We start from the raw sequence: 18,421 nt of genomic DNA on the forward strand, positions 1-18,421 counted from the left end.
CAGGATTATCACATAGGAAGATGGGTTAATGTAGTTAGAGGGAGTGGAAGGGGCTCGCAGAAAAGGAAGGCCAGTCCTGTGTTTGTGCATCAAAACAAATTTGCAGAGTTGGGTGGCAAACACAGAGGTGGCAGCCCTAGATGTCACCGCTCCCCCTAACAATCGGGAGAGCAGCCCATCTAGTAGAGGAGGTGAGGCGAGTGCAGATAGGCCTAGACAGTTGGTGGTTATAGGGGATTCTATAATCAGAAGGACTGATAGAATAATTTGTCGCCAGGATCGCCTCAACCGAATAGTTTGCTGTCTCCCTGGAGCTAGGGTTCGGCATGTGGTGGACTGGGTGGATAAATTACTGGGAGGGGCTGGGTATGACCCAGCAGTCTTGGTCCACGTTGGAACCAATGACCGTATACATGGAAGGTGGAGGCTCCTTAAGAATCAATTTAGAGAACTAGGCTGCAAGTTGAAGGGAAGGACCTCCAAGGTGATATTCTCTGAAATATTGCCTGTGCCATGCGCAACACAGGAAAGGCAGGGGGTGGTTAGAGAGCTGAATGCATGGCTAAAGACCTGGTGTAGGGAGGAGGGATTTGGGTTTCTAGAGCACTGGGCTGCCTTTTCATTGGGGTGCAACCTATATGCTAACGATGGTTTGCACTTGAATGGAAGGGGGTCTGCTGTGCTGGGGGAGAGGTTTATGGGAAGGCTGGAGGAGTATTTAAACTGGGTTTGAGGGGGGAGGGTGAACCAGAATTACATTGGGCATACAGGTCAGTTAGGGGTCAGACATTAATGGAGGGTGGAATGGGGATAGATGGGGGGCGGGATATGGCAGGTGACAAGACATTTCCCATGTTGCAAACAGCCATTGAAAACTATAGTGCAATTTGTACTACTAAAAATAATATGAAACACACCAGAGCAAAATTTAATAATGTACACCAATGCCAGAAGTCTGCCAAGCAAAATAGGTGAGTTGGAAGCTGTGGTGCATGAGGAGAGCTATGATGTAATCGGTATTGCTGAAACTTGGCTTCAATCCTCACATGACTGGGCTATTAATATTTCTGGCTATGCATTCTTTCGGAGAGACAGGGTAAAAAGGAAAGGTGGCGGGGTCTGTCTCTATGTGACAAGTGATCTCAAAGCAAGTGTGAAAGAGGAGCTGGTGGATGCAGAGTGTGATGAGTTTGAAGCATTATGGGTGGAACTGCATTTAGATGGGTGTAGTTCAAAGTTAATCGTTGGAGTTTGTTATAGACCACCCAATGTGAATGAGGAGGTGGAGACTCGGCTCCTTGCACAGATGGAAAGGGCTGCAAGGGCTGGGACAGTGATAATAATGGGGGATTTTAACTACCCAGATGGCACTGCTGGGACAGTTAAAGGGCAAAAAATGATAAAACCTATTACAGGACAATTTTATGGTCCAGTTTATTGAGGCCCCAACTAGGAATGAAGCTCTGTTGGACCTGGTAATCTCAAACCATGCAGAGTTTATTACTAATGTCCAGATAAAGGAACACATGGGTAGCAGTGATCATAACATGATTTCCTTTGATGTTAACGCTAAACAAGAAATACATACGGGTAAGATAACAACACTTAACTTCAAGAGAGCAAATTTTCCAAGGATGAGGGCTACTCTCCAGGACTTAGACTGGGAGAGAATATTCGCTTCAATGGGCACAGAACAGAAATGGGAATTCTTCAAAAAGACTGTTTGGGACCTCACTGCAAAGTATATTCCCATGGGCAATAAGTTGAAAAGGCTAAAAACAAAACCTATGTGGCTCACGGCCAAAGTTAAAAAAGCTATAAACTATAAGAGAAGAGCTTTTAAAAAATATAAAAATGAAGGATCACTAGTGTCATTTAAATGTTACAAAGAAATTAACAGAATATGTAAAAAGGAAATCAAGGATGCAAAAATTCAAAACGAACGACAGATTGCAAAAGATAGTAGGACAAACCCCAAAAAATTCTTCAAATATATTAATAGTAAAAAGGTCAAGTCTGAGCATGTAGGCCCTTTACAAAATAATCTAGAGTTGGTGACTGGGGACAAAGAGAAGGCTAATTTATTAAACACTTTCTTCAGCTCTGTGTACACAAAAGAGCATAGGGGAGCGCATGTCCATAATGGGGGTGATAGTGACACATCCCCAAATGATCCACAATTGCTCAAAAGTGATATGGTCCAGAAATATTTAGACAGAATAAAGGTGGATAAAGCACCTGGCCCTGCTGGCATCCACCCACGGATCCTAAAAGAATTGAGCTCTGTAATTTCAGAGCCATTGTATCTAATTTTTAGGGACTCATTAATGACGGGAATAGTCCCACTGGATTGGCGCAGGGCGAACGTGGTGCCTATATTTAAAAAGGGATCAAAGTCTTTACCAAGTAACTATAGACCTGTTAGCTTAACTTCTATAGCTGGGAAGATACTGGAGCGTTTAATAAAAGACCACATTGACGAGTTCTTGCTGAACAAAAACACTTTAATCAACAGACCGCATGGATTCATGAAAGACAGAAGTTGTCAGACAAATCTGATTTGTTTTTATGAGGTGGTAAGTAAAACCTTGGACAGAGGGGTGGCAGTGGACGTGATATACTTGGATTTTGCAAAAGCGTTCGATACAGTTCCGCACACACGGCTCATGTGTAAGGTAAAGTCTACAGGTTTGGAAATATCAGTTTGTAAATGGATAGAAAATTGGCTAAAAGACAGAATTCAGAGAGTAGTGGTTAATGATTCTTACTCTGAATGGTCTAAGGTTATCAGTGGTGTACCCCAAGATTCAGTGCTGGGACCCTTACTTTTTAACATCTTTATAAATGATATTGGGTCTGGGATCAAAAGTAACATTTCTGTCTTTGCAGATGACACCAAGATATGCAGTGGAATAACATCCTTACAGGATGTCTCCAATTTACAAGCCGACCTCAATACACTGTCTAATTGGGCGACTATGTGGCAGATGAGGTTTAATGTTGATAAATGTAAAGTTATGCACTCGGGGGCTAAGAATATGCATGCATCATACATGCTAGGGTGAGTACAACTGGGGGAATCCATAGTGGAGAAGGATCTGGGGGTTTTGGTAGATCATAAGCTCAATAACAACATGCAATGCCAAGCTTCTGTTTCCAAAGCAAGAAAAGTCCTTTCTTGTATTAGGAGAGAGATATAATTTTGCCCCTGTTCAAATCATTAGTAAGACCTCACCTGGAATATGCAGTTCAGTTTTGGGCACCAGTTCTCAAAAAGGATATCGGGGAACTGGAGAAAGTGCAGAGAAGGGCAACCAAACTGATAAGAGGAATGGAGGAGCTCTGCTATGAGGAGAGATTAGAGGAACTAAATTTATTCACTCTTGAGAAGAGGAGAATAAGGGGGGATATGATCAACAGGTCCAAATATATTAGGGGTCCATATAGTGAACTTGGTGTTAAGTTGTTCTCTGTACGGTCAACCCAGAGGACACAGGGGCACTCTTTATGTCTAGAGGAAATGAGATTTCATCTTCAAGTACGGAAAGGTTTCTTCACAGTAAGAGCTGTAAAAATGTGGAATAGACTTCCGCCAGAGGTGGTTCTGGCCAGCTCAGTAGATTGCTTTAAGAAAGGCCTGGATACTTTCCTGATGGTACATAATATAACTAGGTACTAACATAGGTAAAGTTGATCCAGGGAAAATCCGATCGCCTCTTGGGGGATCAGGAAGGAATTTTTTTCCCCTGCTGTAGCAAATTGGAGCATGTTCTGCTGGGGGTTTTTTTTCGCCTTCCTCTGGATCAATTGTGAGCATAAAATTGGGTATTTGGATTGTACGATTATTTTTTTATTTTATTTATTTGTTTTTAAGGTTGAACTGGATGGACTTGTGTCTTTTTTCAACCTGACTAACTATGTAACTATGTAACCCCAGTCCTAGCTTGGGTTTGTTTGTTTTTTTGTTTTTTTAAGGAAAAACAAGATTTGCAACAATAATTTTTTTTTCACAACCTCTATACCATAAAACACACTATAAATTTATTTGTTGTTGGACAGTTTCCAGAATCAGACATGTATCTGCAAATCCCTAGTATTAGATAAAAGGAGGAAGAGTAGGAGAGAGACACTGCTCCCTCAAAAATTATGGGATTTTAATTGGAGATATAAGTGTCTGTTACCAAGGTAAGCACATATACACCAGAGCATGGTTTAAGAAAGTATTACATTTATTTTAAAAAAATCATCACATAGTCATGAACCATTTAGACCATGAATTGATACTTAGTATATGAAACAAAATGCTTTCATATGCAGAGGAGCTGACATGTTTCGCAGATTCCTGCTTCTTCGAGGCACTGCATACATCTATAGTTTCATCTAGGTTACATAAAACATGTAATTAATGTAATAACAATTAATCAATATTAGATTTTACACAATAGGAAAATGCATAGCATAATAATGTTAATTGCACATGCCCACCTAGCTTGCAGTTTTAAAAGATTTATTGAATGATTTTGGCATCTCATTGTGCAAGGATCAGCCGTCAGGAGTACCACCCTGCAGGGCGCATGGGTAGCACACTGTGATCACTGAGTAACGGAGACTCAGCTGATCACCGATCCTAGTAAGGGGCCGGTCCTGGCCCCTTACCATGTGATCAGCTGACAGCCACTGACAGCAGATCGCATGATGTAAACAAAAGCTCGATGAACGTTTTTTTTTCTCCTCATGCTGACAGCGTGAGGAGAAAAAAAAGCCGATTACTGGCTTATGTTAAAGGAACATCGGTCCCAAAGAGGAAGGAGGCACATCTGCCTCCTCTGTGCCATGTAGTACCCCCTGCCAATGCCACCTGTCATTGTGTCCACAGTGCCCACCAGTGCCACCTATCAATGCCCACAAGTGCCACCTATCAGTGCCCACCAGTGGTGCCAATCAGTGCCACCTAGCAGTGCTGCCTATTAGTGTAAGCAATCAGTGCCCATCACTGCCACCCATCAGTGCCCATCACTGCCACCTATCGGTGCCCATCACTGCAGCTTCATCAGCGTACATCAATGAAGGAGAAAAATTACCAGTTTACAGAATTTGATAACAAAATATAAAAAAAATATAAAAAATCAATCCGTCTATGTGCTAGTCTGCTGGAATTTTGAAATTACTTGCTCACACAGAGAAGAGTCTGTTCATTTTAAACGTGGCTCCAGGTAGACGGGACTAGTGCAGGAAGTCAATGTCGCCGCCTCCATCGGCGAGATTGACACCTCGCTGGCTCCGTCACCTGGTATGGACTTAAAGGGGAAGCCCTACGCTGAAAAAATGGCGTGGGGGTCCCCACCAGGGTCCATATCAGACCCTTATCCGAGCACGCAGCCCGGCCGATCAAGAAAGTGGGTGGGGACGAGCGAGTGCTTTGGGTAAGGGGGAACACCAAAGCACCTTGTCCCCATGTTGGTGAGGACAAGGGCCTCTTCCCGACAACCCTGGCCGTTGGTTGTCGGGGTGTGTGGGCGGGGGCTTACCGGAATCCGGGAGCCACCTTTAATAAGGGGGCCCCCAGATACCAGCCCCCACCCTATGTGAATGAGTATTGGGGTACCATGTACCCGTACCCATTCACCTGGTATAAAAAAGTGTAAAGAAAAAAACACAACACATGTTTTTAAAATAATTTATTGGACAGCTCAGGTGGTCTTCCGTCATGGGGGGTCTTCTCGCCAGACTCCTCCGCTATATTCTGCTAGCTCTTTTACTAGCGGAGGAGCCCGTCTTTCTTCTTCGTCATCGTCACTGCCGTCCAGGAGTCTTCTTCCAACTTCGGGGGTCTTGTCCCCCTCTTCTGGGGTCTTGTTCCCCTCTTCGGTTCTTCTTGCCGGGCCTCCGCTTTCTTCTTCCAGCTCTTTTACTAGTGGTGGCCCGGTCTTCTGTCACCGCCGCATTCTCATCTTCTCTTCTTCTTCTTCCTTGAGATGTTTACTCAACGCTCTCTCTGGCCACAATGACAGGGATGTGTTGTGCGGCGACTTATATAGGGACAAGGGGCAGGGTCACAGGGTGATGTCACATGGTGACCCCGCCCCTTATGATGTCACAGTCCCGGAGAATGCTGGGACTGTGACATCATCAGGGGCGGGCCTCAGCTGCAAAGTCCGGCAGGTGTTCCGCCGGACTAGGTCCACCGTACTAAGTCCGCCGGATAGTCCGATCGTGTGTATGCGGCATAACTGACACTGGGGGGGGAACTGCCACTGACATCACCAGTGACACTAAAATAGTGATCAGTGCTCAAAATAGGCACTGTCACTGTACTAATGACTGGCTGGGAAGGGGTTAACATTTAGGGGCAATCAAAGTGTTAACTCTGAGCCTAACATTGCTTACAGAGTGTGCTGTGTAATTTACCTACACAGAACTCTCTCCTGTCATTCACTCAGCGGGTGTCCAAATCATTGGCTAGGACACACTGATCAGCTTGTGCTGAAGTGAATGGCTGGACAACCTGGGTGATGGGCGTACGTGCATGCACCCCCTGCCCCCTGCCCTAAGCGAATCACGTACGTGTGATCTGGCGCCTGGGGCTGCTCTGCTGCAGTACATCTGTGATAGGCGGTCCCCAAGTGGTTAAAATATCACTAAAATTATAATACTGGTACACACTTAATGCAAAGTTCTTTACACATGACATAAAGTGTTTTTTTGTTTTTTTTATATATTTTGCGCTTTTTTTAAATCGTAAATGTGTAAATATATGTTAAATGTGTAAAAATATCAACAAACAAAACAAAAATAATTGAAATTTAATATTAATAGTTGATCAAATAGAAAAAAACAGAAAAATCTGAAGGAGAATAATAGTTGAGAGAAGGAGACTAATGCCCGTAAACACAAGCGGATTTTCCGTCGGAAAAAAACTTGGATGATTTGTCCAACGGAATTCCGCTCAAGCTTGGCTTGCATACACACGGTCACAGAAAAGTTCTCTGAACTTTCAACCATCAAGAACGCGGTGATGTACAACACTACGACAAGCCGAGAAAATTAAGTTCAATGCTTCAGAGCATGCGTCAAATTGTTTGAGAGCATGAGTAGGAATTTTGCGTGTCAGAATCGGTACCGACGATTGGAATTTCCGATCAGAACTTTTTCCGATCGAAAAATTGAGAACCTGCTCTCAATCTTTTGCTGGCTGGAATTCTGCCAGAAAAAGTCTGATGGTGCATACACATGGTTGGAATTTCCGAACAAAACCTCACATCGGACTTTTGATGGAGGAATTTCCGATTGTGTGTACCGGGGATAAGGAGTTAAAGTAGTATTAAAGGTTCTGCTTTTAAAAAAAACATGTCATACTTACCTGGTTTTGCACAGAGCAGCCCTGATGCTCTTCTTTTCGGGTCTCTCTCTGCCACTCCTGGCTCCTCTCCCATGACCAGTGCCCCCAATAGCAAACCACTTGCTATAGGGCACTGGTGTGTGCTCGCTCTCAAGCCCTGCTCTGTGCATCCATAAGACACATAGGAGGTTATTTATGAAAGGCAAATCCACTTTGCACTGAAAGTGCACTTGGAAGTGCAGTTGCTCTAAATCTAGGGGGTACATCTGAAATGAGTGAAAGCTCTGCTGATTTTATCATCCAATCATGTGCAAGCTAAAATGCTATTTTTTATTTTCCTTGCATGTCCCCCTCGGGTCTACAGAGACTTTACTTCCAAGTGCACTTTCAGTGCAAAGTTGATTTTCCTTTAGTAAATAACCCCCATAGAGTCACTGCTCGTAACCACACCCCACTCTCCCCTCATTGGCTCACTGGCTGTGATTGACAGCAGTGAGAGCCAATGCCTCCTGCTGCTGTCTCAGCCAAAGAGAAGAGGACTTCCCGGGACAGCCGAGGTTTCCATGCACATCACTGGATTGAGAGGGGGCTCAGCGAAATTAGAGGGGGCTGTGGGGGGAGCAGCACACAGAAGTTTTTTTGCCTTCATGCACAGAATGCATGAAGGTAAAAAACCTTTGGCCTTTATAACCACTTTAACCACTTGCCTACTGGGCACTTAAACCTCCCTCCTGCCCAGACCAATTTTCAGCTTTCGGTGCTCTAACACTTTGAATGACAATTACTCAGTCATGTAACACTGTACCCAAATACATTTTTTCTCTTTTTTTTCCATACAAATAGATCTTTCATTTGATGGTATTTGATCACCTCTGGGTTTTTTATTTTTTGCGCTATAAATGAAAAAAGACCGAAAATTTTGAAAAAACAACGCATTTTTCTTTGTTTCTGTGATAAAATTTTGCAAATTATACATTTTTTTCAATTAATTTTGGCCACAATTTATACTGCTACATATCTTTGGTACAAATAGCCCAAATTAGTGGATATTATTTGGTCTTTGTGAAAGTTATAGAGTCTACAAGTTGTGGTGCAAATCATAAAAAATTGATCACACCTGATGTACTGGTGGTCTCATTTCTTGCGGCCCGAACAACCAAGGAAAGTACAAATACCCCCCAAATGACCCCTTTTTGGAAAGTAGACATTCCAAGGTATTTAGTAAGAGGCATGGTGAGGTTTTTGGTGTTGTAATTTTTTCCCACAATTCTTTGCAAAATTAAGATTTTTTTCCCCACAAAATTGTCATTGTAATATGTTATTTCTCTCACATGGCATGTGTATACCAAAAATAACACCCCAAAATACATTCTGCTACTCCTCTTGAGTATTATGATATCACATGTGTGGGACTTTTTTTTACAGCCTGGCCACTTAGAGAGGCCCAACATGCAGGGAGCACTGTCAAGTGTTCTATGAGCATAAATGACACATCTAACTTGTTGACTACCTATTACACTTTTGAAGGCCCTGGAGCACCAGGACAATGACACATGGCACTGATGGCAGATGGCACTGATACGTGGCACTGATTACACCTGACACTGATGACAGATGGCACTGATACGTGGCACTGTTGACGTGTGACACTGACAGGTGGCACTGATGACACGTGGCACTGACAGGTGGCACTGGGGACAGGTGGCACTGGGGACAGATGACACTGATAGGTGGCCCTGGGGACACGTGGCACTGACAGGTGGCACTGGGGACAGATGGCACTGATAGGTGGCACTGGGGACAGGTGGCACTGGGGACAGATGGCACTGATAGGTGGCACTGGGGACAGGTGGCACAGGGGACAGATGGCACTGATAGGTGGCACTGGGGACAGGTGGGCATGTGTGTGTGTGTGTGTGTGTATGTGTGTGTTTCACTGTGTGTGTGTTTTACTGTATGTGTGTTCTTCTCACTGACGCTGCAGCTGCAGCCGTTCATGTCTCCCTGCTCACACGCTGTCTTTTTATGAGGAGGGAGAGCCGGCGATGAGAGATGATCTCATGTGTTTACATATGAGATCACCTCTCATTGGACATGCCGATCGAGTGTTAAATGGCCGCTGTGATTGGCCATTTAGCACGATCTGTGATTGGCCGTGGACGGCCAACACAGAACTTCCCTGATGCGCGGCAGAGGGAAAGTAAACAGGAGGACGTCCAGGGACGCCCTCCCGGCAGTTAGTGTCCATGCTGTAGCCATCTTTTGGCTATAGCACGGGCACAAATTGGTTAATTACAGCTGATTAGAGTAAACTAAGGGGTTAAAAAAGAGGAATATTTTGTTTTGAAAAAAAACACTTTTTTTAAACTTGTTAGGTTTCTGTAACTGCCATACATTTGCAGAACTACATTCATCCCTGGTGTCTGGAGCAGTATTGTTCATAAACAGGTTCAAACAGCTTTTTTTTAAAAGCTACCCCTGTCCACACCTTCTCTCAGTATATAGTAATGCCGACTTTGATTAATCAAAGCTGACAATTACTGTATACGGGGGGGGGGGGGGGGGTGTCCAGAAGCAGGCTTGTATAAAGCCGTATAAAGTAGGTTTCTGTGTCTGTGATGTCACTCCTCCTCCTATATATTTTCTTTGACTGCCTATTTCCTTGCTTTGCCTGTCCTGATATTATATGTCCCACGATCTTTTGAGCCTCTGTAGTTTCAGGGCAGGCTATGGGAGTCATTTGTACCAGTTCTGGGAGTTGGTGTTGGTGGGTCTAAGGGTTACTGTGGGTGTTGCTGGGCCTTCATGTGGTTGGTGATTGGGGTGGAATGGAATTGTTTTATCCCCACCCACACCCCATTCCTGGGAACAAGCAGGAAGGGGAACTAGTCAGAAAATGAAAGTGATTCTAGCCAATTTTTTTTATTTTTTTAAATAATAAACATGTCATACTTCCCTCCTCTTCCCCCACTGCTGCTTGCTAAGAGGGCCCTCATGCATGCTTGCATCATGCAACCCACAGAGAAAATGTATGGCTACGCCCACCAAACACGCGTCGCTTTCACCAGGGCCATCTTTAATATTGATTGGACCCTGGGCAAGAATTTTCTTGGGCCCCCCCCTCATGCAATTTCACTCTGCACCTGCTCTGAGACATACAATAAATAGCAGCTAGACTTAAAATAAGTTTAATGTATCAGATCAGGCAGCGATTGCGATTGGTTGTCATTGGTTACAGCATATCATTACTGCTTAATGCCTGGTTGCTAGAGGTTACAGTGCATATTACGGTACACTGATTAGTTGCTAGAGGTTACAGCAAATTATTTCTGCTTGTTAATTGGTTTCTAGAGATGAATGTGCAGTAATACTGCTCACTGATTGGTTGCTAGAGGTTACAGCACATCATCTCCTCACTGCAGGGGAGCATGATACACACATGAATGCCACCTTTATTTACATATCAATGCCGCCGGCCGCAGCTATTTACTTAGTAATGCCACCGCTATTTACATATGAATGCCGGTTATTTACATGTAAACACAGGTTCTGCAGGTGAGTCATCTGTACACAACAATAGGGCAGAGCTGTGCAGCATTAGTACAAGCACTTTACACTGAGATATCGGGACACAGCACAGGACTAAAGCTTCAAGGGACAAGGGAATTTAAACTGGGATAGTTGGCAAGTATGAGGCAGCTGCTTTGGGCCCCAAAACAATGGCAGCTGCCCCTTTTGCCCTGCCTTAAAGACGGCCCTGGCTTTCACAGTGTCATTTATGCTGGGTTTGCACCTGCGTGTTTCTGAATGCATGGAAACCCGTGCAGAAAATATACACCAAGGTCACACAAATACATGGTTCACAATCCTGCCAACCAGTGCCTCTATATATTATATATATATATATATATATATGTGTATATATATATATATATATATATATATATATATATATATATATATATATAATATATATTTATGGCTGAAGCCCTATGACCGATATGTATCTGAACAATACAAACTTATCATGAGATACCCTATATGAAATGGACCTGAAAGTGTGCCCTGGTCTAATGGACGGTATACCAATATAAGGGGGCATACCCAGTGATTAGAAATGAATGTGTTTGAAGAGAAATGTTTAGAGAAATGCCCTAAAAAAGGGGATGGAAGGGTGGGTATTGCGCACAGGAAACCGACAAAGACCACAGGCGAGTGGGCTGGTTAAATACCCCCCGGGCTCCTCCCATAAATTCAGGCCACCATACTGGCCTTCTTACTTATGGCTGAAGCCCTATGACCGATACGTATCTGAACAATACAAACTTATCATGAGATACCCTATATGAAATGGACCTGAAAGTGTGCCCTGGTCTAATGGACGTTATACCAAAATAAGGGGGCAAAACACTTAGGTAGGGGTAAGAGAGTTTTATTGTTTCCAGCTTAATCTTTATTGAGCCAGTTGGGTGAATGCCCGAGACATCTCTGCCTGTGGGTTAGGGATGTATCGAGCGAAGCAGGCCGATTTCCACCTGCCCAATCTTTTGATGACGTGGTCCGGACCCCATGTCGGGATGCGGATGAAGCTGCTCCGATGCAGAAGGAGTGGCCAGAGTACCCACCGGGATTGAGGAGCAAGTTGCGGAGGAGAATCCTAACATGTTTAATGAACTGGTAGTTCGTTAATGGTTTGACCGGGAAGGGCAAAAGAGGGCTAGAGTCCGGGAGCTCGGGTAGCAGAGAGAGTAACTGCGTAAGCACAGCGACCGGGCACCAGGCGTTGTTGGTTTTGTAGAGGTGGATATCTACGCCGGTGCCTGCCTGCTGGGTCTTGGTTACCGAGAGGTGGAGGATGAAGTGGTCCTGGTGACGGAGCAGATGACGTCTGCGAAGGACTGGACTGTGTGAGCTGTTATGAGTGAACTCGCTGGGCCGTAGGAAGCCATAGTAGGCCAGGTAAATGGCTGCCTGTATGACCAGACTGGGGAGAACACCGAAGGGGTAGCTGGTAAGCATGGTGGACATGTCCCTGAAGATGGAACTGGTGATGGGGAGCCGTTTGACTTTTATTGGCGGCTGTTGCTTCTGGATGCTGCGCAGGATGGCTCGGATCGCGTGGGACGAGAAGATGGATGGTTTGGTAGGATCCTGAAGTGAGAGGAAGTGCTGTATGCCAGCTAAGTATAAACGGATGGTGTTGAAGGACAAGGCCAGTTGATTATGGCAGTATGAGGTGAAGGCTAGTATATGCCTGGCATCTGTGGGGGTGCCTACTGTGGAGGCAACCAGAAATGTATTGAACGCTTTCCAGGCTACCCGGTAGGCTCTCAGAGTATTGTCTGAGAGTGATCGGTTGATGAGCTGAGTGGCTCTATGTAGATGCGGCTCTAGTCCAGGGTCCATTGAGACCAATGCGGGATAGGAGCTGACACCGTATCTGCTCCGGGAACCTGCTGAAAGAAGGACAGGAAATTAAAGCGAGACAGTGCGTCAGCTGCAAGGTTGTACTCTCCTGGGACAAACGTGCAGTATACATTAAACTGATGCTGCAGATACAGCTGCACCAGCCTGCGTAGGAAGGACATCACAGAGAGAGACTTAGACCTGCCTTTGTTGACAATTTCGGCTGTGGCCTGGTTATTGGTGGTAAAACCTACGGTTTGTCCTGTCCAGGTATGACCCCAGAGCTGGGCGGCTGCTACAATGGGGTAGAGCTCGAAAAGGGATGAAGACTGACTAAACCCAGGGATCATGAGTATTTGAGAAGGCCAGGGTCCGGCGAACCAATGGTGGCCAAAAATTGCAGCTGCACTGCGGGGTGCCGATGCTCGCAGCCGACGGTCACAATGACGCTGGCCACGAGTGATCGCGGGCATGAGAGGCAGAACAGTGAGTGTGAGGAGAGACAGATCGTGAGTTCCTAATAGCTAGGAATCATGATCTGTTATTTCCTCTAGGTCAGTCTCCTCCCCCCCTACAGTTAGAGAAACACACAGGGAACACAGTTAACCCCTTGATTGCCCCCTAGTGTTAACACCTTCCCTGCCAGTGACATTTTTCCAGTAATCAGTGCATTTTTATAGCACTGGTCGCTCTATAAATGTCCATGGTCCCAAAAATGTGTCAAAAGTGTCCGATGTGCCTACCATAATGTTGCAGTCCTGATTAGTAATTGCAGATCGCCGCCATTACTAGTAAAAAAAAAAATAAAAAAAAAAAATGCTATAAATCTATCCCCTATTTTTTAGACGCTATAACTTTTGCGCAAACCAATCAATATATGCTTATTGTGATTTTTTTTTTTACCAAAAATATGTAGAAGAATACATATCAGCCTAAACTAAGAAAAAATTAGCTTTTTAAAAAAAAATGGGGGTATTTATTATAAGTACAAAATTTTGTGTTTTTTTTTTTTCAAAATTATCGCTCTTTTTTTGTTTATAGCACAAAAAATAAAAACTGCTGGGATGATCAAATACTACCAAAATAAAGCTCTATTTGTGGGAAAAAAAGGACGTCAATTTTGTTTGGGTGTAGCCTCGCACGATCACGCAATTGTCAGTTGAAGAGACACAGTGCCAGATCGCAAAAAAATGGCCTGGTCATTCAGCAGCCAAATCTTCCAAGTGCTTAAAACAGCATTTCCTGATCCTATGTAAGAACTGCAGAGAGTTCTATGCTCACTTCTGACAGCTGACAAAAAAAAAAAAAAACAGGCAGTCTGCCAAGTGTATCACAACATCTGAGTTAGAGAAACATTGTAACATATAGTTCTTTAGGTCAAAGGGATGAGCATAGGTCTGTACATGAGATCAGTTTAATCACTTAAAGTGGAGGGCCACCCTGAAAAAAAAAAAAATATTAAAAATTACAAAAAAATCTATTTTTTTTTTTACTTACTAGAAATGCCCGTTGCTAGGCACATAATCCTAATCTTCCTCTTCCTCCTCCGCGGAGATCTTCTTTCTTCTCTCCTCGTTGCGTTGTCTTCTGGGTAATGGGTCGCGCTGTGTTCTGGGAACTGTGTGTCCCAGAACACAGCGCGCCCCATTCACAAAGCGCTGTGCGACTCGCGCATGCGCAGTAGGAAACGGCAGTGAAGCCGTAAGGCTCCACTGCCTGTTTCCCTTAGAAGGAATGGCGGCGTCGGGACCCGAGAGCTGACATCGCGGGCACCCTGGAAAGGTAAGTGTGCTTATTAACCTCCCTAGCGGTAATCCCGAGTCTGGCTCAGGTTGGGATTTTCATTACAATAGCGGTAACCCCGAGCCAGACTCGGGTTTGCACCGCTCGATGCAGGGGAGGACACAGGGATCGTTACTTACCTTGTCCCCTGGATCCAGCGATGTCCGCCGCGTTGTGTGATCGAGCCGTCCTGCGCTCGATTCACAGTGCCGAATGCCGCCGAGCTCCGTTCCCTGCGACGTTACGACGCACGGGAGCGGAGAACGGCGGCAAATTCAAAAAAGTAAAAACACACAAAACCCACACAGCACTGTAATCTTACAGATTACAGTGCTGTAGTAAAAAATACACACCCCCTTTGTCCCTAGTGGTTTGTGCAATGCCCTGCATGCACTTTTATATTATAAATACTGTTTTTTACTGCTTGGAATTTGGAGATTGTCCATAGCAACCAAAACATGTCCCTTTTTCAGTTTTTTTTGGATTTGATTACATTATTGAATAATTTTTATTATTCTTTATTATATTATAAACTTTATCATACCCGGGATGTCCGCTAGACTCTGGTTTGAAGAGATTTCAGAGCGTTATTCCTAAGAATTACAGGACTACAAAATAAAAGCCAGATTTCCATGCAAAATAATTGTACTGCTTTCAGCACCTTATTCCAGACTGAATCATACCGCCAGGGAGGTTAAGTCAGCAGCTGCAGTGTTTGCAGCTGCTGACTTTTAATAATTTTTTTTTTTAAACGGCCCTCCTCTTTAAAGACAAAACCTTTTTCTGACATTTGTTGTTTACAAGTTACAATTAGTATTCTTTGCTAGAAAATTATTAAGAACCCTCAAACATTATATATATTTTTTTTGCGGAGACCCTAAAAAAATCAAATGGCTGTAAAAAACACAATTTTTCCGGAAAAAATACACTTTAATGAATAAAAAATAAAAAAAAGAAACAGTAATGTTAGCCAATTTTTTTGTATAATGTATAAGAGAATCATGATCTTTATTCTAAGCAAAAAAAAATATGTGATTCTCATTTTAGCCAGAATCGTGCAGCTTTACTTTATCCAATGTTGTTCATTGATGCAAAGTTTGTTTTTATGTACTGTTACCCCTTAACTGGTAGTCTATGCAGATCTAACCTAGAAAATGTTAGTACAATATAGAAAATCAATAACTTATCAAGGCTAAAACAGCTTCCTTATATCTGCTCACAGGAACCATGTTAATTGTCACCGGTCTTGCCTATCTTTTCTTGAGTAAACGGAAGAAGACTAAGAGCAAGGATTGCGTTTTGCAGGCTGAATATTACACAGACCCCTCTACAACAGCCATTGCCATGACAAGAGCTGGAGACACAGAACAAACTTACACATTCAATGGCTCCCTGCGGGAGAAGAAAGAGTCTCTACTAACCCAAATGAGGAGCATACTCAAAGTAAAGAAGGATCGCCAACCATCTAAGACAACAGACCAAGGTCACATAGATACTTCTATAGACTCTTCTGCTAAAAAGAAACAAGTTCACTTTGAGGAAAAGGCTATCAAAATTATCCCCCTGGAGGAGGGTATTCTTGAAGAACAGGACAATGAGCATGAGGTGACAATTTCTGACACTATTCCTATCATACCAACCGAGCTCAAACAGGTTCCCAACACCTTACCCATGACTTCTGGTATTTTTTAGGGATTTGGGTTAAAAAAAAGTAACACTCTGTTATTCAATATTATTTTCTTGAGAACTGTGAATCTAACCCAAACCCTTGCAGACTGTTTTTGCAAGAACATTTTTTTTGGGTGAAATACCAAGTATATCCTTGACCAAAGAAATACTTGCTCTTTAATATTATGCTACATGATGATTATACAATGGATCCCATGGTAGTTTATGCTGTAGAGTGAAGCAAAGGTGTTTATTGTGAGATTGAAGATAAACTGTTGTAATTTATTTGCTACTTCATGCTTGTAACATACTGTAGATGTTGAACACTGTGATCAATTTTATTACCTAATGTGGGTAAACACATTTTAATGTGATTATACCAACCAGCAAATGGATGATAGAAAAGAGTTTGTGGTAAACCTAACATTTTCTGTTCTCAGTGGGGGTAAAGCTAACATGCAGCCCAGCAACTGGTACCCTGCAAAATATTCAGTCCCTATGTCTTGAGGTGAGGTATGCCAATGAAGCATCTTTAGATACTTTGTTAAGGTTAGCTCCACTATACAGCTCATGTCCGTAGCAAGTGTGCCAGCACATATGAAAAGTCAGTAAACTTTTCACATTTGTGCTGTGGTCCTGCTGACATAAGTCTTCTCTACTTCCCATCAAGGTTTCCCCCTCCACCCATACACACACACACACACACACATTTTTCAGGTATACACTACATCACCATGTCACTCCACTACAGAATGTGTAGAAATATATTGATTGACAGCAGAGCTAAGAGATCGGAAATGTTTCTACTGCATTGGTAAAATCTAAGCTTTCTTACCTGATTCAGAAATGGCCAGCAATAAAAAGCTAAGTTGCGGGGGTGTCTACACAACAGGAAAAAAACATATCACTGCATGGATAGCAGTTAAGAACACAAAAAAGTAATTTGTTTCACAAAAACATCTGCAGTTTTCCTAAAATTACCATGGGTAATGCTATGTGACAATTCTAGATACGAACATTTGTTTAGACAGTTTCTTAGTCCTTTCGCACATATTATTCTAGGTAGCACAAGAGTGTGGATTAAATTTTGGTAGATTAATGAGAGTTACTACGTTGTAGATTTGAAAGTAATATTTGAAAGTCACTAATGATTTTTTTCAGCTATAATTCATGTGCGACATATTAATATTTAGACCTCTGATTCTTGGATACAGAGCCTGTGGCCCATTTCATTGTTTCCCCAGTTATACAAACATGGCCTACCTATGTACTGTATGCTTTTTCATAGATTTAGGCATCACATCTACTGAAACCTTAATCTTGGTGTGTCAGTTAATTTAGGTTTCCAATTCTGTTGTAATAATATAAAAGTTTCTCTTCTACACTAAACTAAGAGTTCTGTGTTGCCTTGTATGAGCACAGGATCAGTTTCTGTTATATTGGCCTTGGTGATGTATTGGATCCATAGCTGGTAAAGATTTCTTTAATCATTTCCTTCATAATATATAAAAAAAAGCAGCAGGGTTCAGGAAGCTTAACATTAAACTGCCTGTATGAATAACAGCTGTTTGGAAATCTTTATATACAGCTAAAAAAAAAAAAACATTCAAACAATTATTCTTTTGTTAAATTTCCATAGAGATTTTTTATGAGAATTGTCATCACACCTAAATAGCTAAGATCAGCATTTAGCTATCAACCAACACCTGCAATAATGTTGGCGTATGGACAGCTCATTTCATGTTGACTAATGATGATGACAACAGAGACCAGAAACTGTATTCACCAAGTTATCAAATGTGAGAAAAACACAAAGCTCTGTACTTATGTGAACCTAAATACATGTAGAGATTGTGTGTGTGTGTATGTGTATATATATATATATATATATATATATATTTATATAATATGTGTGTTTGTGTATATATGTGTATATATATATATATATATATATATATATATATATATATATATATATATATATATATATATATATATATATATATATATATATATATATACAGTATATGCATGCTATATACTCATCAGCACAGTCACATGAACTAAAATCCAAAAATTAAGGCTGACCACCAAAGGAGGTTATATGTAGTCCATCATGTCAGTGTTTGCTTCATAAATGGAAACAGGCTGCAAAAATCTGGCAAGGATATAGAAGAAATAAGGCAGACATAGATTACAGATTGTATGCAACCAATTATCTAGAAT

General features: G+C 42.6%; 1 protein-coding gene across 4 annotated transcripts in view; it reads left to right on the forward strand.

The window, feature by feature from the left end:
- The window catches only part of TMEM72 (transmembrane protein 72), a 123,036-nt gene extending 105,452 nt beyond the window's left edge, over window positions 1–17,584 (forward strand). For all 4 annotated transcript variants that reach the window (XM_077454830.1, XM_077454831.1, XM_077454832.1 and 1 more), the window contains one exon: window positions 15,750–17,584. In XM_077454830.1, the coding sequence (XP_077310956.1) occupies window positions 15,750–16,219 (470 nt within the window). In that variant the 3' untranslated portion in view covers window positions 16,220–17,584. The remainder of the gene's footprint in view (window positions 1–15,749) is intronic.
- Window positions 17,585–18,421: the final 837 nt, after the last annotated feature.

Source organism: Lithobates pipiens, unplaced genomic scaffold (genome assembly GCF_037356315.1).
Source record: "Lithobates pipiens isolate NorthernLeopardFrog02 unplaced genomic scaffold, aLitPip1_a1.2 Scaffold_25, whole genome shotgun sequence".
Lineage (NCBI taxonomy): Eukaryota > Metazoa > Chordata > Amphibia > Anura > Ranidae > Lithobates > Lithobates pipiens.